Source organism: Sminthopsis crassicaudata, chromosome 6, assembly GCF_048593235.1.
Source record: "Sminthopsis crassicaudata isolate SCR6 chromosome 6, ASM4859323v1, whole genome shotgun sequence".
Lineage (NCBI taxonomy): Eukaryota > Metazoa > Chordata > Mammalia > Dasyuromorphia > Dasyuridae > Sminthopsis > Sminthopsis crassicaudata.
In genome coordinates this window covers 167,407,106-167,433,903 of record NC_133622.1, presented here as the reverse complement: position 1 = coordinate 167,433,903, position 26,798 = coordinate 167,407,106, and the positions used below count along the sequence as shown (strand labels likewise).

Here is a 26,798-nt window from a genome sequence, read left to right as displayed (position 1 = left end):
GTAGTATCAGTAACTACTAGTATTTTCATATCTGAAAAACCTTCCATGTAAAAATTTTAAAGGAAAGAAAATAGTTCAGGAAAACCTGGATTCAGACACTGGCATATGGCAAAAGTTCCATAAAATAAGTATCTCTAGACTAAAAGGCAAAAGGTATGAACTGAAATTTACTAATAACTAGACATCTTGAACAACCATTTAAGAGCCCACCTTGTGTCAGGCACTAAAAATGCAAGGACATATTCAAAGTTCTCAACCTCAAGAAATTTATCAGCCAAAATAGGTGGAATAACTAAAAGTAATGAAATTCTAGCAGCTGGGGATCTGGGAAAGCAGAAGATGGGCTGTGGACTGAATGAAGTGAAACCAGGTTTTGGGGAGGGATGGGGTAAAGGGTCAAGGAGGGTGGGCCAAGTTCGGGGATGGGAGGGGGAATGGTGACGCCTAAGGAACAGCAAAGCCAGCTCCCACCTTCAGCAAATCATTTTTCCTTTGTGGAAAAATAGTGAACTTACTGTAAAATGATGTAAATGAAACTGCTCTAGTTACAAATCCTATAATCCTAAAGCCATTTATATAGTGGCTTAAAGCCACCATATAAATTTCAAGGCAGTAAATCCAAGAAATTGTAGGTATGCTGAAGCACAACCTAATAATGAAAGGCAAACTTAAGGATATTGGCTGTTGCACACCTTTTTCTTGAAATGCTCTCTGCATACCTACTTTTCTTAGCAACTTAATGCCTTTAAATTTTTTTTTAATCTTTGCCAATTTTATTGCCTGAAGCAAGTTCAGGTAGTCCTCCGAAATGCCAGAGAACCTGACAAGTCACTTAATCCTTAAGCCCCAAGGCTACTTTCTAAAACTTATTACAGTTACTTCATACTTCATACAGTTACTCCAACCATTCTGGAGAGCAATTTGGAACTAAGCCCAAAGAGTTATCAAACTCTGAATACCCTTTGACCCAGCAGTGTCTCTACTGGGCTTATGTCCTAAAGAGAAATTAAAGGAAAGGGACCCACGTGTGCAAAATGTTTGTGGCAGCTCTTTTTGTTGTAGCTAGAAACTGGAAGTTGAATGAATGCCCATCAATTGGAGAATGGCTGAATAAATTGTGGTATATGAATATTATGGAATATTATTGCTCTGTAAGAAATGACCAGCAGGTTGATTTCAGAAAGGCCTGGAGAGACTTACATGAACTGATGCTGAGTGAAGTGAGCAGAAGAGAACATTGTACACAGCAAGATTATGTAACGATCCGTTGTGATGATCAAGTTTTTTCAACAGTGAGCCGATTCAAGCCAATTCCAATGTACTTGTGATAGGAGATGACCATCAACAGCCAGAGAGAGGATTATGGGGACTGAATTTTGGATCACAACATAGTATTTTCACTTTTTAATTTGCTTTTTGATCTTTCTTGTGCAGCATGATAAATGTGCAAATATGTATAGAACTGCACATGTTTAATTTATTTTGGATTGCTGTCTAGGGGAGGAAAAAAATTTGAAACACAAGGTTTTCCAAGGGTGAATGTTGAAAACTCTCCTTTGCAAGTATTTTGAAAATAATACATTGAAAAAAAATTTTCGTTTCTTCAACTTATGTGAGTCAATTACCAAGCATTTCTTAGATTCCTACTATATGGACCCCTCAAGAAGCTTATGCTTTACAGATATCATTAACAAGGGCTTATTGAGGGCTTACGTTCTCTGCTCCAGGGAAAAGAAAGGCAAAACCAACTCACCAACCTTAGACGCCATGGAGTTCCCCTAAAGAGGGAGACCCTGTGCAACAAGTAGGCCCATTCCGCGAGCATCCCGAGTAAACAGGAAAGGTCCCTCCCGCCGAAAGTGGGATTTGAGTTGTCTAGAACTTTGGATATGTCTGCAGGCCTCTTTAAGATACTAAGGTGCAGGACTACAGGGTCTTTTTGTGTCTTTAGAGCCCGGGGCGGTGCCTGACAGTCGCCCTTTATAAATGTTTATTGAGTGACGTAACTGCCGGCCAGAGGGAGCAACGAGGTAAACGTACCGCTGTAAAGGGAATTTAAGGGGCCAGCGGCAACGGGTCGTGCGACGCGGCTGCTTTTTGGACACGTGGTGCTGGAGACGCAAAGGGAGCTAGGCCCTTCCACTGCTCGGAGAGGTTTCTCGGGTTTGGGTTCGCAGCCATGTTACCCCTGCCCCTGACCAGAGTGACCTCAGGCACATCCCCATGCCATTCTGGGCCTCAATTTCCTCCTCCGTAAATGTGAAGGGCGCAAGAAATAATCAGAAAACTAATATTAAACGCGTCCTAAGGGCCAAGGTCCTTGAGGAACTTTCCAGTCCCAGAAGTCCGGTCAATGCATCCATAAATACTGATTAGGAGCCTACCGCGTGCCAGGGATTGGGCTAAGTGCTGGGAAGACAGAGTGGCAGTCTGTGCCCTCATGTGAATTTACAATCTAAAGAAGACTCCTCTGCTGGAATCCAGTGAGGTGCTTCGCCAAGGATCGCCCAGATCACTCCGGCTTTCGGGGTCACCGAAGCGACGCGCCGAAAGCTGAAAGGGGCCGGCAGCGAGACTCCAAGCGCGTGCGCATTCCGGGTCTTCCACCCGGGCACGCCCTGCGCGCGCATACGTCGGCACGTACGCACCCATTCTCTCAACGGGCGGAATTTTTCAAAATGGTTCTGAGGTTGTGCCGCCCAAGTCCAGGCAGGACCTCGGAGGTGGCCGCCCCGCCGCCGCCGCCGCCGCTGCGCGGGGCGGCGGCCTAGACAGCCGAGCCTGATGGGCGCCGAAGGCGGCCGGCTGCCTGAAGCGCCGCTTCCGAGGGACTGCGGGAAGAAGCGAGCCCGACTAACGGCAGTGACAGCCCGGAAACATGGCCGCTTACATAGGAGAGAAGATAGAGGTGAGAGCTTTGGAAAGGGAGGATTCGAAAGAGCCGGGCGGACAGAGTCCGAGGGCCTGGGTAGACCCGAGGACTAGCGTAGGGAGGGTTCAATTAAGTGAGGCAAGGGGAGGCTTCAGGCGAGACCACTTCGGAGGAGGTAGGGGGAGCGTGGACCCTTCCACTTTCATGGAGGCGGGGGAGATTATGTGGCCCGGACCACCTGACGGGGGGGGGATGTTATTTGGACCAGACCACTTCAGGAGCGCGGGGTGGGCCAGCGGGGCGCTCCTAGTCTCCCGGGACTTCCGCCCCTGCTCCCGCCGCAGCTGCCGCCCTGGGATGAGCCTAGACTGCGGGGCCCCCGCCCCCGTCCCTGGGGATGGCGGTTTCCTGGGCGGCAGCTGCGGCGGGAGCAGGGGCCCGGGCCCTTGGTCCGCCGCGGGGGGCGAGGGGTGCTTAGTCGTCTTCAGTCGAAGGAGCCCCAGCTTTACGCGGCACCATGCCCTGCCCCCGGGATGCCTCCGCCATCGAGGTGAGCCCCCATCGCGTCGCGTTAAGAGCCCGGCACTCCCAGAAACTCTTCCCCTTTCCCTCCTCTCCTCCGTGTTTGAGCCCCTGTGCCCCTCTCCCTCTACAGACTCCAGAAGAGCGTCCTTTTAACCCGACACCCCATCACTCCAGAGAAGCTTCCTTCTCCTTGGTAGACAACTCTTTGTAATTGTTCCTCTAATTTTTAAGGATTTCAGAGTTGGAAACCTCCTTGGAAAGGGGTCTTTTGCTGGTGTCTACAGAGCGGAGTCCATTCACACAGGTCTAGAAGTGGCGATCAAAATGGTAAGTGCCGGCGCACTTGGCGCAGAGGAAGGAGTCTATGAACCTGGCTTGTGTCAAAAATGTTCATTCTGTGTGCAGATAGAAGTAGCTGTTATGTGGCAAACCTATTGTTTGTTTTAAGGACCTAGTTTCTAATTTTTACTATTGTTTACTGACAATTATGAATGTTTCCGTGCCCAAAGAACTGAGCGAAGAGGGTTGTCTGTGAAACTGTGAATCTCTATTATCTCCTATATTAATTGCTATTTTATTTAAAATTTAACATGGCACTACTAATTCTTCCTTGCTCCCCCCTCCGAGGCAATTGGGGTTAAGTGACCTGTCCAGAATCACACTGTCAGGACATGTTAGTGTCTGAGTCTAGATTTGAACTCGGGTCCTCCTGACTTCAGGGCTGGAGCTCTATCCACTGCGCCACCTAGCGGCCCCATCTGTGTCCTCTTTTAAACTTCTTTCTGCTGTCTTTGGTATTCCCAGTGTTTCAGTGACATTTTTTACAGTGTATGATTCGTAGTGCTGATTTAAGTGTCCACTTGTTTACAATGATGTGTTGGATCTGATAACATAGAATCATATATAGGACTTTAGGCTGAAGGAACCTTACAGATTATCTAGTACTGCACTTGCATTATACAGATGAGGACACTGAGGCCAAAGAAATTATTTTCTTGCTATGGTGAAACAAGTAAAATAGTAATCTCTTGTCATCAGTGAACAAGAAATACATACATATATATATATATATATATATATTATATAAAATCTGGAGTCATCTTTTTCCTAAATGAAAGTGAGGGATTTTTGTTTTCTTTTTACATCTTTAATAGGATTTAGAATTCTTATGTTTGAAGGAGAGTTTTTGTGGGTCAGGGATGAGAAAAGCAGCTGGTTAAATTAAGATCATAAAAGGTAGAGCCAGAACACAAGCAAAAACAAAAATAATGAAAAACCTATTTTAAAACCAAGTTCTAATTTTTATCTAAAATGTTATTTCCCTTTTTTTAACCTGATAGCTAAATTTAAAACTGACTTGCCTGAACTTACCTTTCAGTGACATATATCTAATATAATGTTATTGAGTCGTTTCAGTCATGTCCAACTCCTCGTGCCCTCATTTGAGGTTCTCTTGACAAAGATACTGGAGTGATTTGTCATTTCCTTCTCTAGCTCATTTTACAGATAAAGAAACTGAGTTAAACCGTTTAAATGACTTGCTTAGGGTCACATAGCTAATAAGGGTCTGAAGTCAGGTTTGAACTCAAGAAGATAAGTCTTTGACTCCAATCACTGCAGTGCTATTAACAGAATATTTCATTTTTAAAGTAGCAATTTTTACTGACAGTGTAAAACTTAAATTTAACATTGTCATTTGTTAAAACTTTTTTTAGATTGATAAAAAGGCTATGCACAAAGCTGGAATGGTCCAGAGGGTCCAGAATGAAGTGAAGATACACTGTCAGCTGAAACATCCTTCTATTCTGGAGGTGAGAGGATGCCAGAATGAAGGTAGTAATTTCCAGTGAGGATTATATTTCTTCCAGGAATAATTTATTAGCTTATCTTTTCTTTTTTCTGTATTTCAGCTTTATAACTATTTTGAAGATAGCAATTACGTGTATCTGGTATTGGAAATATGTCACAATGGAGAAATGAATAGATATCTGAAAAATAAAATGAAACCTTTCTCTGAAAGTGAAGGTATGTTTTTCATAAAATTGAACGTAATGTAGCACAACTAATTTTGGGTGTTATTATGAAGACAGAATAGATTTTATATATATGTTTCGTTTTGAGACAATAGTTATTTTCCAGTACATCTTCTTTAAGAATATATTCCCTGAGAAAATTTAACCATAGAAAGAAAATAAATATTAAAGTAACCTTTCTTAAAGACTAATATACATTTTAACTGATCTTGAGTTGTTATTTTTGCAAAAGTCATGATAATAAAACAATTTCATTTTCTTGTTTGGATCAGTAAAAGGACTTTTTAGAGGGCTTTATTGTCATAAGACAATAAGACAAATGTTTACAAGACTATGTTCTTATAAGAAATATTCTAAACCAGTTTCATGGTCTGTTCATGAAAACCATAATAGTACCTGGTTTAGTGCTTAAAGTACCCTATCACTGTGTGATCTGTCATGCAGGTGGAGGGAGGAAAATGTAGAAAATGTCCCCTGATTATATCATGTGAAGGTAATCCTCATCACAACTTTTTTAAAAATCTGCTCTGCTTTAAGGCTAGTAATATTCATATCTCATTTGAACCTCACAATCCACTAAAGTAGGGTAGATATTATTTTCATAAATGACTGGTTTAAGGACACATGACTAATAAATAGGAAAGTTGGAAATAAAATTTATGTTTTGTGATTTCTATCCAAAACAGCATCCCTTAAGAGAGAACAATTGATTTCTTGATCTCATAATTCCCTCATTTCTTGTTGCCATTTTGACAAAGTAATAGAATTTATGTTTGTATGATATTGTTAGCAATGACAAAGCTGTAATGCTGTGTTGTACACTAGTATTATTGTAGTACTATTTTACTGTATTATTATATAAATAGGGATTTTTCTGGTAATAATTGTTTTTTTTGTGTCTGAATAGTTCGACAATTCATGCACCAGATCACCACAGGAATGTTGTATCTTCATTCTCACGGTATATTACATCGGGACCTCACACTTTCCAATCTCTTACTGACACGTAATATGAATATCAAGATTGCTGATTTTGGTCTAGCAACTCAATTGAAAATGCCTAATGAAAAACACTATACATTATGTGGAACTCCTAATTATATTTCACCAGAAGTTGCCACAAGAAGTGCGCATGGACTTGAATCTGATGTTTGGTCCCTAGGGTGTATGTTTTATACATTACTTATTGGTAGACCACCTTTTGACACCGACACAGTCAAAAACACATTAAATAAAGTGGTATTGGCAGATTATGAAATGCCAACCTTTTTGTCACTAGAGGCCAAGGACCTTATTCATCAGTTGCTTCGTAGAAATCCAGCAGAACGTTTAAGTCTGTCATCAGTGTTGGATCATCCTTTTATGTGTCGAAGTTCTTCAGTGAGAATTAAAGATTTGGGAACTGTGGAAGATTCCATAGATAGTGGACATGCTACCATTTCTACAGCACTTACCGGTTCTTCCAGTGCCAGTATAAGTGGTTGTTTACCAGACAAGAAAAGACTGTTGTTTGGTCAGCCACTTCCAAATAAAATGACTATATTTCCAAAGACTAAGAATGTGAGTAATTTTTCATCTGGTGATGGAAGTAGTTTTTGTCCTCAATGGGGAATTCAGGGACAAGAGACCAATCATAGTGGCCGAGGAAGACTGCTACAAGATGCTGAAGAAAGGCCACATTCTCGATACCTACGCAGAGCCCATTCTTCTGATAGATCGGGTATTTCTAGTGGTCATTCTCAAGCCAAACCACCTGCTATGGAACGCTGTCACTCAGCAGATATCCTCTCAAAGCCCAACAGAAGGGGGTGGCCTGAAAACGAGGAGAGGTTTTCACCTACAGACAGCAATGTCAATATGTTTCAAGTATTTAAAGAAAATACTTCAAATATTCCTGGTTCTTTTGAAAGACCTGATAAAGATCAAGCACAGTAAGATTAGTTCTTTCAATTCTCTTGTAATTATTATACAATAATTCCTTTTCAACAAGCTTATTTGTTCAATCTGTCTATGTTCTGAACTCAAAGGTACAAAAACCAAAAATCATAGCTGCCTCTTCCCTTCAGGAGCTTATATGCTATTGGAGGGAATTGCACAGCCTGTAGACTGATAATTAAAGATAAAATGCACATAAAATCAATACTTAAGTATTTTGAGGAGATGGGAAGCACTAAGAAATGGGTCTGAAAAGCCATTGTAGCTCTTGGTGGCACTTGAAGTAGACCTTCAATAGATCCACCAGATTGTAAGAAGTCATTTTCAGAGAGACCTGCCTGTTCCTATTGAATGTGGGTGCCTTTTTTCTGAAATTATCTCCAACTTATCCTGTATATATCTGATTTTTATATTATTAGTTTGTATGTTGTATCCCTCAATTAGAATATGAACTTCTTGTGGACAGCTATTGTTTTTGTAGCAGGGTACCCAACAAATAATAGGCTCTTAATACAATTGTTGGCTAGATAAAAGACAAAAATGAGAGGAAAAGTATTTCAAGAATGAGGGGAAAGCCCATAATAGCATAGAAGTAAAAGATGGAATGTCGTGTAGGGGGACATTTTTTGCTGGAAGGTAGAGTTCATGAAGGAAAGTATTTTGTGAGTGACTTGGAAAGAGAGATTGAATCCAGATTGCGAAGAACTTTAAATTCCAAAGGAGATTGTATTTGTCTTAGAGATAGAAAGAAATCACAGCCGCTTCAGTCACATGTTCGGATCCATGATTTAGAAATACCATTTTTGGTAGCAAAAAAGAAGAATTTGAAGTTAGAGCAAACAGCTAAATATATAATTGGAATGTCCCCAAATGTAGTGGCTATGTCACTGAAAAAGGGACAGACGCAAAAGATTGTATAGCATTAAAAGTAATAGGATGTGATAATTAAGTATATAGGGGGCGGATTGAGAGAGAAGGATGATTTCAAGGTTGACATCCTGAGTGACTGAAAAAATGATAGTCAACTTGACAGAAGTTAGGAATTAGGAAGAAGGGGGGAGGGCTTTATGGGGAAAGATAATAAGTTCCATTTTGAATTTGTAGAATATGAGATTTTAGTGGAACATCTATGCTTTTGGGAAGTGAGCAGTTCATGGAGTAGCTCAGACAAGAAGCTGCCTGATCCTTTCAGTTCCTTAGGGTAATGAGTTCCTTTATTCTCCATTCACTCCTAGGTGTCACAGGGGGGAAAAAAAAAAAGACACCAAAATAACCTTGGGTTTTTTTTGAGTTTGTGCCTCCTACCAAAGGCCTTTCTGCTCCAATTCTTAGTGTTTTCTACTTCCTTACATTATTTACTAAATATTCCACATTCTTGTTAGAATTTTTTTGACATACCAAAAAAAAAAAAAAAAACCCCAAAACCTATTTTTAGCCTTATTTTTATGTCCTTTTCTTTATTGAGAATCAATATAATTTCAAAATATATTTTCCTGATTCCTTGTGGTTATTAATGTCTCTTGTTCCCTTTAGTAAATTATAAACTCACTGAAAGTGGGTTCTGTTGCAATTTGTTCTTTACTTTCCCAGTGCCTCACATTACACATAAAATAAGTGCTTATTGAAATGGAGAAAAATTCTCTTGTGCAGATTATTTTTCTTTCAAATGAAACATTTTAATATTAATTTTTGCTGAATTATCAAACATTGTTTTATTCCACTCTAGTCCTCTCCATCCAGGAAAATCTACTTTTCCACTTTCAGAGCAGACATCTCAATCTGAAACAGTTCAGCAATGGTTTGGAAACTTGCAAGCAAATGGTAAATATTTGTGGAATATTTTCATTAGCAGAACGATGAATTATAATCATAAAATTGAATTGGGAGGGACCAGAATTCATCTAATCCAACCCATGCCTCATAGAACACTATTCTGTAGCATCCCTGATTAGGCCTCCATTCAGCCTTTGCTTTATTGTCTCCCATAAAGATGAACTCACTGCCTGCCATTCCACTTTGGAGCAGCTCTGGTTATTAGAAAAATTTCCCTTATGTGGAAGTAAAGTAACCTCTCTGTACTATGGTTCCATTAGTTTTAATTCTGCCCTCAGGAATTAAGCAAGTATATGCTCCCTTTCACCTGATAGTCCTTCAAATATTTGTTCTAAGTTTTTTTCCTCTTCAGTTGAATACTATTCATTTTCTTTGGCCAGTTCATGTAGGGCATTGTCTCTAGCCCCATCATCATCCAACCAGTGTCTTTCCCAAGATCTAGCAATTACCGTGCATACCAGCATTGCATATTATTTGAGCAGGACAAATCTCAACAGAACTATCTTCTCCCTATTTTGGACACTGGTTCGCTAGATGCACCCTAAAATTACATGACCTTTTTTGGCCAACTGTGACTCACATAGAATTTGGAATTCATTAAAGTTCCCAAAACTCTTGATGTGAAATGTCATCTTGCTAAACCCTGCCTTGCCTTGTATTTGGGGGTGAGAATATATGTAGAAAGACCCTATACTTGGAACCCCAAAAATTGTTAGCATCCCAGCTCCGCTATTTAGCAGCATTTCAACTTAAGAGAAGTAACTTATCCTCCTTAAATCTTAACTTCCTTTTATGTAAAATGAGTTGGACTAGATTCTAAGGTCTCTTCCAACTCTAATGTTCTATTTTTTTAGTCTAATGAACCAATAGAAAGGGAATTTAAAGACAGGAGGATACAGCTCAAAGCTTATAGCCAGGATGTTGTGTGAAGAAAACAATTGCAGATACCTAATGGAAGTGGATACCAAGGCAGGATAGGTAAGGCAGGGCACAGAGGGAAAATCTACATGTGTAAATGGCAAGAATGGGAATAGAAGAGAGTGTTAAGATGTGTCCCTTTTTTTTGCCCAACATATGGAAAGAGATTGAGTCTACTACTTATATATAGGGTCCCCAATTATATTTTTCAAGTAGCTATAACCATCTTAATCCCCAGATGGTACAACTGTACACTAAGTAGTCATGGGTTCTGCTGTAATCTAACCATATATTTAAGCATCTGCTATTCAGTTATTAATGACTGAAAGGTAGCTGGGATCTGAGTATTTTTTACTTGAGAAAGGGACAGATATCCAGAAGGGTGGGATGGGAAGAAATCTGATGATATAGTGATTAAAAAAGAAGCAGAAGGAAAGAAGGAGATCTTGCTGGGTATTATATTACCTATTAGAAATACTATATAATGAGCATGTAATTTCAGTGGTGGTTTTTTTGAATCCATTCCTTTTCTTTATAAATATACATATACATATCAGTATCCCAAAAGGGAATTAATTTGTCCATGTGCAGCTGTTGGGGAGGGGAATGCAGATTTACATAATTGTGTAGCTATCATTTATCTTAGCCTTTTGAAATACAATTTTTATCAACATCATTTGCAATGCAAGAACAAAACACTTTATTCAGTAGTAGTACAATTCTGCATTTTAAAAATACATTATTTAATGTTACTAAAAGAAAAGGGAAGAGAAAAACAATTTGCATTTCAAAAATTATCAAGTTCTTGTATAAGAATTATTTTTATTTTTAAAATTCCATTGATTGCCACATTTAACTCCCTACAGTGCACATACTGTACAGCTAAAACAGTTTTATTTTAACTTTTTGTGTGTGTGTGTGTGTGTTTTTTTCTAAGCCCAGTTAAGAGATCCCATTGCTCACATCAACATTACCTCAAGTAGAAATGTCCAGGATTATCCAGATATGCAGGACACAAGGAGAAATGCATGGACTGACAGGATGATTAACAGGGATATAGATGCTTCTGACAGTGCCTGTTGTGTCAAACAGCCAAATGCCATGAAATGTATTCCTGCATTTCGCCATGAACCTGAAACCATCCAGCCTGCAACTGTATTTGGCTCACATCCCCTTTCTGACCCAAGCAGATCTAGGGGCAGGGAGCCCCAGATAGGCCACCAGAAGTGTACGTTGCGAAGCATGACCTCTCCTTTGAATGCCCATCGGCTAAAGCCCATCCGGCAAAAAACGAAAAAAGCAGTGGTATGTTTGTTTTCCATGTTTTAAATTTGTTTCCATTGATTGGAAGAGATGGTCAAAGATTGACACAATGTCTCATTGAACACATAGTAAAGCACAATGCTGGTGATACTTTCTTATCTCTTTTTTCTTTTGCGGAGGCAATTGGGGTTAAATGACTTGCCCAGGGTCACACAGCTAGGAAGTATTAAGTGTCTGAGGCCAGAGCTGTCAGAGACAAGCATCTTCAAGAGGTAAGAAAGTACTTTCTTACCTCTTGAAGATGCTTGTCTCTGATAGCTCTACCCTTCTCTTATTCTAGGTCTTAGGTCATAGTCATTGCTACTCTACCACCACATGAAGGTATGGTGGTTATGAAGGAGATATTTAATGAAATAGTGGTTTTGTGTCTTGAGTATTTTTGACTTGGGTTGTCAGCTGGTGATGGGAAATGTAAAATTTTCAAATTCACTTCAAATGTGTATGAAGCACCTACTTTGTCCTAATCGTTGAAGACATAGAGATGACTATGATCACAGTGAACAGCTTCTGAAATATTAGCGATTATATGCTGGGTGTTAATATATTTTTTAAATCAAAAGACCTGTTTCATTTTATCAGACTTTTGAGTTGAAATTATTTGTTAAATATCAATTTCATTTTCTAATCCATTCCCCCCTAGAATTCTTCCTTCTAACAAAATAATAATAATAATAAAGCAAACCATGGATCCGTGACCAATAAGCATGTCTATGGCATCCTATACTTGAAGTTCATATAGCTGGTCACAGTGTTCCATTATCATGCAGTAGAAAGTATTGGATTTAGAATCAAAGGACCTGAATTTCAATACTATTTCTGCCATTTATGATTTATATGACTTTGGGGAAATCACTTACCCTTCCTGAGCCAGCCTCAGTTTCCTCATCTGAAAAATTTTAGAACTTCCAATAGAACTTGAATGATGTCTAAGGCTGTTCCCAGTTACAAATCGGTGCTTCTAAAAGTTTCAGAATCAGTTCTTTAGCATCAAGATTGGTCATTAGGTTATCTGAATGCTGATGTCTTTTTAGTGGTCATTGTGCACATCATCGGTGTTGCTTTCTTTGTTCAGCATCAGTATATTTTATATAGTCTTTTATAAATGTCTCCAAATTTTTCATACTTTATTTCATGATGTTCATATAAAATGGAGATTGTAATAGTGCCCACTTCCCAAAATTGTAAGAGTATTTAGCCCAGTCCTTGGCCCATAGGAAGTGCTATATAAATGTTAGCTCTTACTATTATTATAAATGCTGGATGCTACTATAATCATCATATTACAATATGCTTCACTAGTACCAAGTCAATGGGCATTTACTTCATTTTCCAGCTCAAGAAGTATTGCTATGAACATTTTGCTAGAAATGGAAACTTTTCCTCTTTCTTTAGCTTCCTTAGATTATTTACCAAATAGTGCTGTGTCTATGTCAGATTATGGACATTTTAGTCACTTTAATAATTACAAATTGATTTCCAGAAGAGCTGGATCAATTTTTAACTTCACTAACGGTATATTAATGCACTTTCTGTGGATTCTTCAATGTTGACCATTTCAGTCTTTTATCATTGCCAGTTTGCTTTGGTGTAATGTGATACTTCAGTTATTTTCATTTATATTTTATTTTAATGATTTTGACTTTTTCCCCCTTAGAGTAGTAACAATTTTCATTTCTTTTGAAAATCATTCATATCTTTGGACCACTTATCTTTTGGGGGACTTGCATATTTTTTACTTGATTCCCCTCAGAAAAATAAACTTAAAAGTAAATTTTTCAAAGTAAACTTTTTAAAATTTATAAGTATAAAAAAATAATAATAATAAGTAGGGGCAGCTAGGTGGCACAGTGGATGGAGCACCAACCCTGAAGTCAGGAAAACCTGAGTTCAAATCTGGTCTCATACACGTAACACTTCCTAGCTGTGTGACCCTGGGCAAGTCACTTAACCCTAATTGCCTCAGCAAAAAATATATATATATATATTAAATATAAAAATTTAAACAAGTCATCTTAGATGAACTTAAACTTCATTCTGTAATTTTGGCTATTACAATTCTAAATACTTTTTTTCTTTTTCTAATTAGTAATATATGTCCAGGATCCACTTGTTTTTTCTATTTCAACTTCTCATCTACGCTCTTTGTTTTCTGTTGCTTTGTTGGGCTTGCTATTCTTTTTTTTGTTCTCTTTGCTCCACCTCTCCTTCTGTCATCTTTTTTCTCATGGGCTGTTTCACACCTGAGTGCAGTTGTTCATTCCTGCTGCCTCTTTTAAAGGTTGGTTCTCTAGCTACTACAGAGAACAAGGAAGCAGCTACACATAGAGATGAGTCTAGCATCAATGTTAACGTCTCCCATGGTAAGATAAAGCTGTGGTTTAATTTCTCTTTTATGTAAATTTCTTTGTAAAGTAGATAAGGCACTCCAATAAGCCATAAAGAAATGCTTTTGATTATTGTTTTTAGGTGAGTATACTTGATACAGAAGAAGTATGTGTGGAGCTGCTAAAGGAATTTGCCTCCCAAGAATATGTGAAAGAAGTTCTTCAAGTTTCCAGTGATGGAAATTCGGTAGCTGTCTTTATTACTTAGCCATTTAATCATTTAAGGGGGGGGGGGGGGAACACTTTTCAGTGGAAAACTAGGGTATGTCTTCAACACTTCTCAGATTTTCTCACTTGATTTGTTCTGTAGGATCCTGAGGTTTCAGAAATATATTTATTTTATAATTTGATTAAATCTTTATATGATATATTTGAGTAAATTCTAAGTTTGACTTAATATATATTGAAGATAAAGTTCAACAGCTAAACTCTGAACTACCTCAGTGGTTCAAGATGGTACTTATTACAAATGGGTCACACATCCTTATTATCTTTTTAACAAATAATAAACTACTTTTAAGAATTAAATTTGCCTGTAGTATCTGCTGTAGTTACCCTTAAGCTATTGTATCTGTATTCAAAGATGGTTAATTATGTAGGATTAACTGACTTATTTATTTTTGCATAATTTATTGAATCGGTTTACAAATAAAAACACTTATTTGTAGTTTTAGTAGGGAAACTAATGGTTGTGTCAGTTTTATGGCCTTATATTTATATATTTATAATCTCAACTGTGAAATTCTGGTTTTATTTTCATAGATCACAATTTATTATCCAAATGATGGAAAAGGTTTCCCTCTTGATAATAGACCACTCCCTCCTCCCAAAGACATGATTAGGTATAACTTTGATTCTTTACCAGGTATGTTTTTTTTTTTTTTTTTTTTTTTCCTAAAAGATCTTTGCTGTATAGATATGGAAGGTTACATTGTTTAATAAAGGAAAATTAGTAATAATAATAGTTGCTTGCATTTATTTAGTTAAATTATCTCATTAGGTCATCATAGTAGTTCTGTAAGGTGGGTGTAAGTGGTAATACCCCATTTTATAAGTGAGGGAGCAGGGTCAGGGAGTAGCCCCCAAGGTCTCACTCTTGTGCCTAGTAGAATTTGAACTTGGGTTTGTCAAGACTGCCAGGTTCAGGAAGCTTTCTGCTTATATAATGCTGGGGGAGGAGGGTGGAGGAGGAGAGGAGACTAAAGGGAAGAGAAGGGTGAGGAGAAAAGGGGAGGGGGAGAAGAAGGGAGAGAGGGTGAGAGAATGTGTATGTGTATATAGTAAATCTGAAAATGACCAGCTTAAAAATAAAAGGTTTCAAAAAAAACCTTATTTTTAAAACATATGTGGGCATATACTTATACATATTTATAAAATAAGTTTTACATTTACATTGATTATGTGCACCCATATTGTCATGTTGTGTGTATCTCTGGCCAACTTTTATCATAACTAGGTGAAGTGATTTGAAGAAATTTGCCTCATACAATGTTTCTGATACTCAGTAATTTTTTATGTGAAGATCACTTAATTATTTACTGATATTAGGTTCCCAATTTCAGTATTTGAATAATGTGCCTTTTCACTACTCAATTATCAGATTTTATCAGAAAGGTTAACTTCACAAAACTGACAAGTAGAATTATTGAAAAAACTGGAAACTACCACATAAAGTTCAGTTGGGGGAACTAGGGAATATTTAACCCAAAAAAGAAGAGACTTGAGAACGTGTGTTTGTTATCTGTGGTTAGGGATTAAGTCTATTTCCTTGATCTCAGAGAGCAGAACTGAGATTTATGGGTAGAAGTTATAGAAAGGTATGTCAATTCAGAGAAGGAAGTTCCTAATAATTAGACCTGGTCCAGATGGAAGGAGAATGTTGCCTTGATGTTGATAGTAAAATGTGCTGGTTATTGGAGGAGTAAAAGGAGGATCCTATTTAAAAAAAAAAAATGAAAGAATCACATAAAGTGAATTGTTAAAATGATTCTCAGCTCAGTACCTCTTTATTTGCAATATAAAAATTGATTTAAAAAATAAATCTTTAAACCTAAGTTCTTAAAAAAAAAAAAAAAAAAAAAAGTAAAATTTTATAATACAGATTCCACTGCCAATTTATTAGCTGCTTTGGAATTTTAGTGCATTATGCGATATTTCAAAAAAATAGTGGACCTAGGAATATTTTGATAGAAATAGCAGTAATGATTTTGAAATTACCAAGACTTTTGTAGGTATTATTTTTAATTCCAGTAATATTTTTCCCAGTAATCAATATATAGTATCAATATTTCTTTCTATTTCCTTTATTCCTGCAGAAAAATACTGGAGAAAGTATCAGTATGCTTCCAGATTTGTACAACTCGTAAGATCTAAAACACCTAAAATCACTTTTTTTTCAAAATATGCTAAATGCATTTTGATGGAGAATTCCCCTCATGCTGATTTTGAAGTTTGGTTTTATGATGGTAAGTATTAACTTCAAAATAATACTATTGTTTCCTTCAAGGATTATACCTAGTTATTATATTATGAAATAGAATCCTATTTTACTTTATATACAGGTCATACCAAACATGTCTCAAGTCATGTGTTAGTATTTATTGACATTTGAAATGTGTAAGGTAAATGAAGTTCCTTTTTTTTTTTTTTAATTTATTTATTTTTTTTTTTTGCTTGTGATATAAAAGTACAATTATCCCTTTCACATCATGATTTTTCCCATTGCAGTTTCTATGTATCACAGGTTGGCATGAGAAATTAAAATGGGAATTTGGGAGGAGTTTTACAGACGCTTCAGACAATACTCAAAGGCCAGTAGATGACATTAAAAAAAGTTTAGAAACTCAGAAATGCATAAGCTGTATGTATATTGTATGATTTCACAGTAAGGTACTGTACACACTCCATTAAAGGAAAGAAAAAAATTCAGACTGCCATTCTGGTACTAAGAGAGGGCCAAAAGTTTTGATGTGGATTACAGGGGTGCTGTACCATTAATCCCCTCAATATGGAAGAGGTAGTCAAAGTAAGATGTTATTAAAATACATTTCAAAATTTCCTTAATTTCTATGTAAAAAGAATTGAGTCAGGGATCTTAACAGCTATTTTTCACAGACTAAGTCCATTATTTGAGATTATCTGTTTCATACAGAGTAGGAACAGATCACTGGAAGACAGCAATGCTTAGAAGATACAGTTTTATTGATCCATTGATGCAGATAGCAGACCCTCTAAAGAGGACTAGTAATTTGGGAGAGTTGATGGGCCGGAAAAATTGATCTCCTTGCCTCTATTTTAGTAAGGACTATTCCCATGACTATGTGGCCCTGGGCAACTCTATGTGTTCCCCAGATGGGAGATATCAAAGCTGCACAACTCCTTTAGAACTCAGTGCAACAGGAGTCAAATGAAAATGTAATTTTAAAATATTTAACAAAACAAATAAAAAATACAGCACAGTGTATATATAATGTTAATTCATGGTTTTAGAAGTCAAGTAGATCTTTCTATTTTAATTTGATACCACTCTTGCATACCCCAGCTTCTTAAATTGTGGGACACACCCTATATGAGGTCTTGTAACTAAATGTGGGATTGTGAAATTATCAGTAAATGTTTGAATTATATACAATTTTATGTACCTTTATATTCAGTCTAATAGTCTAGACCAGGGATTCTCAAACTACGGCCAGCGGGCCAGATGCGGCCCGCTGAGGATGTTTATGCGGCCCGCCAGGTTATGGCAAATGGGCTGAGGGGCGGAGAAGAGTGTGAAGTTTTGTTTTTACTACAGTCCAGCCTTCCAACAGTCTGAGGGACTGTGAGCTGGCCCACTATTTTAAAAGTTTGAGGACTACTGGTTTAGACTACTCTTAAAAATGAAGTTGCCATTCTAAAGGGAGTTTCCTCACTTGGGAGTACCCTAACAAAAGAATTCACAGGTTTTGTCCCTACACTTCCCCAGGATAATGCAGTTTTTGGACAACATAAACATGTTACTTCAGTGGACCTGTCCTGAAGAAGATTTCCTGTTTAGTAAAACTTGGCAGAATTTTTACTCCACTGGCATGGTTCTTGAGAACTCAGATTCACCTGCACACTACCTTGGAACAAATATGACTTGAGGAGTCTGTCCAAAAAAAATAGATAGTAAGATATAGAGGGCTTTAACAATCTGACCAGCAGAAAATAAACGTTGTATTTACCTGGGGGTAAAATTGTATGTGATCTTTCAATGAAAAAATCTTGTAATTCTTTGTAAAGTAGGCTTTAAAATGTTTATTCTTTTAGGAGCAAAAATACACAAAACAGAAGACTTAATTAATGTGATTGAAAAATCTGGGAAATCATATACTTTAAAAGGAGAAACTGAAATTGAGAGTTTGAAAGAAGAAATAAAAATATATGTAGATCATGCTAATGAGGTACAAATCTATATGTACATATACATTTTTATAGCTCCAGTCTTAGCATTGGTGAAGTAGTGACAAAAGTTGTTTGTTTTTAAACAGGGACATCGACTTTGCCTTGCACTGGAGTCTGTTATTTCAGTAGAAGAAACAAAAAGTGGAAGTGTTCCCTTCTTTCCTATAATTATTGGAAGGTAAGTTAACTGAGCAAAACTGGTCCACATCTCAGAAAAGTAACTGACAATTGAACTTTTCAGGTGAGCAATATGGTTTCTTTTGGGGGGGGCAATCTATTTGGAAAACTTTTTTTTTCTTTTCAGAAAGCCAGGCAATCCTAGTTCCCCACAGCCCATGACCCCTCCAAGTTGTGTGGATTCAAATTCTTCAGTGAAAGATTCAGCTTTATTAAATAGGATGATGATGAACAGCTCAGCATCTTCAAACCAAGCACCTAACATTAGCCCTTCAGTAAGTTAATATACCTAATGTACAGTATAAGTACAAGTGTGACATACTTATTGACAGTATATAGTCAATGTGACTGATTATCTTTTAAAATAACAATAGTTGGCTACCATCAAGGCTGTGCTGAAACCGGCTCATACTGGTCACAAAAACTAATTTGAGATATTTCCAGTGTGTGCATTTACACCTCAGAAATCCAAAGACATTGCAAATGAGCTTAATTTATTGTATTGTTGATTGTTTACACTTAAGAAAGTGTCAGAAAAAATGGAAATAATGCAGATTAAGCTTATATGCACAATTTTTTTTCTGGAAAGCTAAGAATTTACTTAGCATATCATATGAAAATGAAATGACAATTTCTTACAAAAGACTTCTATTTTGTAGCAAGAGATAATATTATATAAGTTTGATAACTGTTTTGTTTAAATATTTATTGGATAATTGGGTCTGAAAGAAAGAAAAATATTAACATTACAATATTTCAAATTATTTGGTTCTCAGTTAATTGGATATGTGTGTAATGTACATACACACATACACAAATAATTATGCTTTTAAAAATCAGGTACATTTTTGTTTTATAAATGTAGATCTGGGGAAGCTAGGTGGCGCAGTGGATAGAGCACCAGCCTTGAATTCAGGAGGACCCGAGTTCAAATCTGATCTCAGACACTTAACACTTCCTAGCTGTGTGACCCTGGGCAAGTCACTTAGCCCCAGCCTCCAAAAAAAAAATATATATATATATATATATATATATATATATATATATAAATGTAGATCTTCTGATAGATTTATTGAACATCGAATTTAAAATATTCACATTTGCCTCTATACCAAATGCTTAAGTGTTCTGGAATAAACGTTATTAGTAATATATCTGATATGTCAAAACACTACCAATTTGGAGAACTTATCCTGAAATTAAAATGTGGCATTTGAATGTCTTGTTCCTTGGGTAATCATACTTATCATGAACACCATGCCATTTGCTACAGTTTCCAGTGGTCAAATAGCAATCTTTTTTACCTGTTTCTAGATTGTTCCATATGAAGGATCTGGATTAACAGCAGCTGTGCATGAAACAGAAGGGTCTTCTACTAGCCCAAAAGATTATCTTCCAAAATCAGCCCAACTTCTGAAGTCTGTTTTTGTGAAAAATGTTGGTTGGGCTACACAGGTGAGCATTAGCCAATACAAAATTTATTTTTAAAAATATTTCTTAGTCGTAGAAATTTCTTTTTGGCTTTATATCATACTTATATACTCTACTGAAAAATACTTTTTCCCTCTAAAATTAAGTCCTTATGATATTTTCTTCATGAGAAATGATACTTTTTTTTAAAATTAGAAATATTTCAGTAGTTTTTGTTTTTAAATAGCACATGGAATATTAAGTGTAAAAGAAGAGGGTGAAAAAGAGGTCTTTTCCCTATCATTTTCATTCTTCTAGAATTCTAAGGAACCTAAATATTGATTAGTCTTTAACTTTGACTTTCTAAAATTTAAAGTGCCCCAATTTGAGGGTTTTAAAGGAGTAAACCTTTTTAAGAGACAAGAACACTCAGCATAGATACCTTTGTGGGTTTTCTCTTTTTTTGTCACCCTGGGTGCTGGGGTTTTTTCCTGCTGTATTCTAGCAATATATATATTATACTGCTAAACACCATTATCAGAGATGTAAATACAATCCTAATGGTCTATGAATAATACTAAACACATGTTGTTTCCAGTTAACCAGTGGAGCTGTGTGGGTTCAATTTAATGATGGATCCCAGTTGGTGGTTCAGGCTGGAGTGCACTCTATCAGTTACACATCACCAAATGGCCAGACAACTAGGTGAGTCATTTGAGTTTCTGCTAATTTCTAGATTTTTCTTAATGTTTTCTAATCCCCGTTACATTGAATAAAATTGTCATTTTAATTTTGATAGCATGTCATTCACTAAGAAATTCTACATCAGTATAATGTAGTCTTTTCTCATTTTACATATTATCTCAAACATTGATGTGATGAGATGGCTTTTCTGCTCCTCATTATTTTGGTTTGTGGGTTTTGTTTTGTTTTTTGTTGTGCTATTTCTATATATCCTTGAATATACAACTGTATACCAATAATTGATAGACCAGGTTTAAAATTTTATGCTTGAGAGGCTGAAAATAAAATAACTCTTTCATTTAGGAGTTGACTTGATTGCTAATATTGTAACTCTCTAGTTGAGCATAAAGATTTAGATAAATGTGCTCTTTTCCATGAGAGAAAGTAGTTAAAAGGACTTATATAGTTTCCATCTTTGTTGGAGTTCTACCCATTACATTTGAGAATATAGAAATTGCAAACAACAATCTGTTCCTTTTTTCATGTCTTAAACTGTATTGTTCAATAAAAGAAAATTGTATTTTGGTGGTAAGCAAATGTGTGCTTTGTAAGTCATCATTGCTAGAAAATAATTTCGAGATTTTGTACTAAATGACAAATAAGAAGTAATACCTCATTAGCTAATTAGTCCATTACATAGACTAGAGGGAGGCAATCATATGAGTCTTTCTGGATGACTAGTAGATATGTGGCATCTTATGTTTACCTGGTACTATAATCACATTTATGGCCCCAAACCTGTGGGATTTTAATTGTTTGTTCAATTAAGATCTGCCCTCTTATCCTCCATTCCTAACTCTGTAGACTGTACTCCTGATTCTCACCCCATTTGAGAACATGAGAAATACAAAACCCATCACAAACATGTATAATCAATCAAAATATATTCATTGTGTATCATGAGCCTTTTCCAGAACTTCTCTCAGGAGGGAGAATAACCTATTTTCTTTGAAATCCTTATGGGTCATTATGCTGATGAGGGGTCAGCACAATAGTATTCCATCACATTTTTGTTGAGCCATACTTGTAAAAGATCTGTGGCTTGGGGAGTGAGAGATTTTCCAGATTTTGTTATACAGGTGTACATATTATACATATGCATATGTAATATGATTAGCTTCCCTTTCTAAGAAATTTTAAGTGAATTTTAGTGAAATACATAAATCCTGGTACCACAGAAAAATTGGATTTAACAGAATTTTGTAGAAGAAAACAAGATATTCAGTCTATTTTTGAAACAGCAAAAATTCTTTAAGATTTTTTTTCCCTCCTTAGTAAACAGTACTAAAGTCTTGTTGCAGAATCTCTTCATGATTTAGAGATGATCTCAGTTTCTCAAAAGAGATTTTAAACAGATCCTTTCAAACTAAATAGGACTCATTGATGAGAATGTGTGTTTTCTGAGGACCAGCCTTGTTACATTTATAAGGACTCACAACAATTCCCAGACTATTTTTGAGAAAAGGCTATTGGGTTTCTGTGTTGGTCAAAGGAAGAATTATGCTAAGAAAAGAATGGAACTTTGAAATATCATTTAAATGTATCAGGTCTATAGAAACAGAAACATGACTGGGGTTATTTGTACTCTATTCTGATTTACTGCATAAAATTAGTTTTTGTTTTTTAATCATTAGTGTATCCTATAATGACCTTTTGTAATTGAATTATGGCAAAAATATGATGGTTTTCAGTATATAGTATAATTGTAGTAAGCAATCTTTTCTTCAACTTTCTTACCTTACTAGGTATGGGGAAAGTGAAAAATTACCAGAATTCATCAAAGAGAAATTACAGTGTCTGTCTTCCATCCTGTTGATGTTTGCTAATCCAGCTTCTGGTTCCCACTGATTAAGAGTTCTTTTGGACGATATATATTAAATAAATGAGTTTTTGTTGGCTTGAAAGGAAGTGCTTTTATTCATGTTAGTACTTTTATTCATGTTAGTACAGCTGCTCCAGCAGACCTTTCCAGAAGAAGATTTTAATATGACTGCAATACATGTATTTTAACAAGGCTGCAAAGTCAGAAGGCAACGTATCCATTTCTTAGACAATTCCCTGATGCCCTCACCATTTATGTCTATATTTATGTATGTGTTGTGAAGTGGAAGTATGTATAGTGTATGTGTGGTGGGTGGGTGCTTCCTTGCTTTTATTGTTTTTTTTTTTCAGGCATGTTGAGAATCATGGAAAATGTAGTTTTAAAGATTTTTAACCGTGTACATAATCTGTATATATGTTACAACTAATGTAAAATTGTATACTTGTATAGCTTTATTTTTGTAGCACCAAGTTTCTAATGAAACATTCCTACAAAAAGTGTTTTGTTTTAAAAGAAAAGAAACAAATAAATGCAGTGGTTAAGAACACTCTAGCCCTGGTTCATTTAGTTTGACATGTCAAAAAAAAAAATAACTAGGTTATTGTAATTTTCTTGTAGGCATTTAAAGTAAAGTGATTTGTACATTTTTTTAAAACCATGTCTATAAAGCAGTATATTTTAATGATGGTTTTATGTGTATTTTCTTTTTTAAAGAATTTTATAGACTACATGAAAACTATGAAAATAGAAATACAAAAGATGTTTAGAATACTGTTCTTTGCACTTTTTCTCTTAGTAAAAAGAGAAGAAAACAATTCTCTTAGTCTCCTGAGGGACTAGAGGGATGATGCTTCCTTAACAGGAAGAGGGAAGGGAGGTTTAGGAGGAAAAATATTGAGTTCCACTTTGTTGTTCTTCTCAATAACATCTCAAATCATTTGTGGAACTCAACTGGAAGAGTAGAATTTAGAGAGAGAATTGCTTCCTGCTGTAAGGATTTGTAAAGTTCTGAATTCTGTGTGTTTAATAGGAACAGTGTTCTGTGTTTCTCCTGATTGCCTGACAGTTGCCTCCCTTCTGCTACTGCTTTGCCCTTTCCTAAAGTGCCCTCTGGACCTCATTTTCAAATCCCATTTTCTCTGTGAAGCTTTCTTCAACTATCATACCCCAGAGATGGCAACTCTTATTAATCTTCTCCGTTAGCTTAACACACCAAGTAGAAGATAAATACCTTGAATTTTTTCCTTTGAATCTTCTCATTGTCATTGCATCGCTGGGTTTACACAGCATTCTCCAAGACAAGGATGGGGAGGAACCTTATTGGGCAGTATTTTCCTGGAAAGGCTCACATAGGATGAAAAAAATAATCACTAAAGTGACAAAAATAGAATTCTAAAAAGGAATAGAATTTAAATTGGGTGGGAACTTAAATTTGGGAAACCAGTCACTTCTAGTCTCTCTTTGATAGGACTATGTTAAGGACCACACCTAAGTGCAGAAAGCCCCCACAACTGTGAATCATAACACTTGAAGGAATTGCAAGGACATAAGGAATTAACAGGACTTAACTGCTAATCATTTGAGAAGTAAATCTGAAAATATACAATGAATCCTAATGGAGTTGATAATTTTTACTAATTCCACTTTGGTGTTTTGTTTTTCAGTCATGTCTAATTCTTTGTTATCTCATTTGGGATTTTCTTGGGAAAGATAACTAGAGTGGTTTACCATCTGGCTAATTTTACAGATGAGGAAATTGAAGAATGATTAAGTGACTTGCCCAAGGATCCCACAACTAGAAGTTTCTGAAGTTGGATTTGAATTAAAAGTCCTCAACTAGAAAAATATGGATTTATGAGGAGTTTGTTTTAAAGGTTTACCTAGTATCTTTTCTATAGCACTGCCATTTCATAATACACATCCCTTAGAATATTTTCCACTTAAAAAGAAACAAAACCCACCAAGAGAGTGACTATTTCCTATAGAAAATACATCATTTTACACTTAATAGTCACTTCTCAGGGGCAGCTAGGTGGCGCCGTGGATAGAGCACCAGCCTTGAATTCAGGAGGACCCGAGTTCAAATGTGGTCTCAGACACTAGCTGTGTGACCCTAGGCAAGTCACTTAACCCCAGCCTCAAAAAAAAAAAAAAAAAAAAAAAAGTCACTTCTCTACCATGAAAGGGGAGTTTATTTCATTCATTTGTACTTCAGGAGAACTCCCTTAAGAGGAATAACTGGCAGGGTACATCATCTCTGTGCACCTATGCCCTTGATTGAGTTGGAGACTGTTGGCTTGAATTTTTCCAAAGCTAACACATGGACACAAGCCAGCACCCCCAATAGAACTGACAGAGCTCGGCAACTAATAATGTGATTTAAAGGGAGGACTCCAGGGGAATACCTAAATTATAAGCCAGCCTAGGTGACTGGGAGATTGGTGATACCCTCCAAAGTAATAGAGAAATTAGGGAAGAAGGGTTGAATTTTTTTTTTTTTTTTTTTTTTTTTTTTTTTTTTTTTTTGCTGTTTGGAACATATTGGTTTGAGGTGTCTGAGACATTTAGTTCAAGATGTCTGTTAGGCAGTAGAAAGTACGAGTGTGGAGATCAACAGAGGTTAGGGTTAGACAATCCAAGGCAATTCCAACAGACTCGGGATGCATCCAGAGAGAACTATGGAGATTGAGTGTGGATTAAAGCGCACTATTTCCATTTATTTGTTTTTTCTTTCTTGAGATTTTCCCTTTTGTTCTCTACCTTGGAGAGGAGGGAAGTAAGGGAGAAAAAAAAATTTAGAACTCAAAACCTTACAAAAATGAATACTGAAAACAATCATATGTGATTGGAAAAATTAAATACTATTCAAAAAATTTTAGTAAGGTGAAAAAAAATTTAAATGGTCCTATTTTAATGTAGAGAAAGAGACAGTCAATAAATATTAAGTGCCTAATATGTTTCATGCATTATAATGAGCACAGAGGATACAAAGAGGCAAAAGACACTGAAGGAGCTCTCAATTGAGGAGACTATAATCAAATACATATGTATAGACAAGGCTATGTGCAAGATAAGTGGGAAATAAAGAAGGCACTGGAATTAAGGTTGAGGAAGTCTTCCTATAAGTTGGATTTAAGGTACAATTTGAAGGAAGGCAGATGAAATTGAGGAATAGTGTTCCTGGCATGGGAAACAGCCAGAAAAAAAGCCCAGAGCCAAAAAATGGAGGATCATTGGATCAGAGAACATGTTGGGGAGTAAGATATAAGAATATGGGAAAGGGGGAGGGGGCAGGTTATTTTTTAAATGCCATTGTATTTGCTCCTAGGGGCTATAGGGAGCCAAGGGAGTTTAGTAACAGGGTGACATGATGGGAGCAAGGTCAGAAGAAAGAAGGGAAGCTGCTGAGGTAAAATAGGCCTTGTATATGAGGCTGAGAGATGAGGAATCCAGAAAGACTTCTAGGTTATTCTCCTGAGGGACTAGAGGGATGATACTGCCTTAAGAGGGAAGGGAGTTTTAGGGGGAAAGATAATGAGTTCCACTTGGACATACTGAGTTTAAGACGTCCACTGGACAGCCAGTTGGAGATGTTTGAAAGGCACTTGGAAACAGGAGAGTGGGGGTCATGGTGATTAAATTTATGCAAGCTGATGAGATCATCAAGTACTATAGAAGAGACTGGACAGCCCACAATGGACCCCTAGGATTAAATGGAGGGGTATCCAGCAAAGGAGAAAGAGGATCCATCAAAAAGGTAGGAGGAAAAGCAGGAGAAAGAGAAGAGAAATCAAGGGTCAGTAGTGAACAACCAGAGAATGAGGTCCAGAATGAGGACTGAGAAAAGACCATCAGATTTGCCAACTAAGGGATCATAAGTGATTTCACTGGCATGACGAAGGTTGGAGAAGAGAGAGAGGAGAGGGAATGTGGAGGTATCTTATGTTGAAGGTCTTTTGAAGATCTTTTAGCTAAGAGATATAGAATTAGTGGGGATGGATTAAGTTTTCAGTTTGGAAAAGATATAAGCATGTTGGTAGGTGGGAGGAAATTAGTTGACAGGGAGATTGAAAAGAAGCAACAGAGCAAGTGATGTACTGAGGGAGTCAGGATAGAAAATAATCACTTGAAAAATGTATGGCCCCTTCCTCATGTGAGACAGATGGGTGAAGGAGCACCTTAATGACAGATGAAGAGAGAAGAGGGAGATTTTGATAAAGGGCCTGTTTTCTGTAAAATGAGACAATGTTCTTTTAGTTTGTTTCCTCAACCTTAATTGTATTTTATTTTCCCAAACACATGCAGTTTTCAACATTCATCTTTGTTAAACCTTCTGTTCCAATTTTTTCTCCCTTCCCCACCTCCTTCTTCCCCAAAACAGCAAGCAATTTGATAAA

General features: G+C 36.7%; 1 protein-coding gene across 2 annotated transcripts; it reads left to right on the top strand.

Annotated features, from left to right (window-relative positions):
* The first annotated feature begins 2,650 nt into the window (after positions 1–2,650).
* On the top strand, positions 2,651–22,483 carry PLK4 (polo like kinase 4). 2 transcript variants are annotated; one of them, XM_074276766.1, is made up of 16 exons: positions 2,651–2,908; positions 3,629–3,724; positions 5,113–5,208; positions 5,308–5,422; positions 6,338–7,361; positions 9,092–9,186; positions 11,054–11,421; positions 13,906–14,010; positions 14,586–14,688; positions 16,139–16,288; positions 18,114–18,247; positions 18,335–18,426; positions 18,553–18,700; positions 19,740–19,880; positions 20,434–20,540; positions 22,325–22,483. In XM_074276766.1, the coding sequence occupies exons 1-16, from the start codon at positions 2,879–2,881 to the stop codon at positions 22,425–22,427; spliced, it is 2,907 nt and encodes a 968-aa protein (XP_074132867.1). In that variant the 5' UTR covers positions 2,651–2,878; the 3' UTR covers positions 22,428–22,483. The 2 variants fall into 2 exon arrangements, with proteins under 2 accessions (XP_074132867.1, XP_074132866.1); XM_074276765.1 differs by lacking the exon at positions 2,651–2,908 and adding an exon at positions 3,213–3,422.
* The last annotated feature ends 4,315 nt before the right edge of the window (positions 22,484–26,798 follow it).

Excerpts from the sequence above, each read along its gene's own strand:
- PLK4 (XM_074276765.1), top strand. The coding sequence starts at position 3,390 with ATGCCCTGCCCCCGGGATGCCTCCGCCATCGAG. Across the intron at positions 14,011-14,585 it reads TTTCCAGTGATGGAAATTCG|ATCACAATTTATTATCCAAA; the intron begins GTAGCTGTCTTT and ends TTATTTTCATAG. Across the intron at positions 18,248-18,334 it reads ATGTAGATCATGCTAATGAG|GGACATCGACTTTGCCTTGC; the intron begins GTACAAATCTAT and ends GTTTTTAAACAG.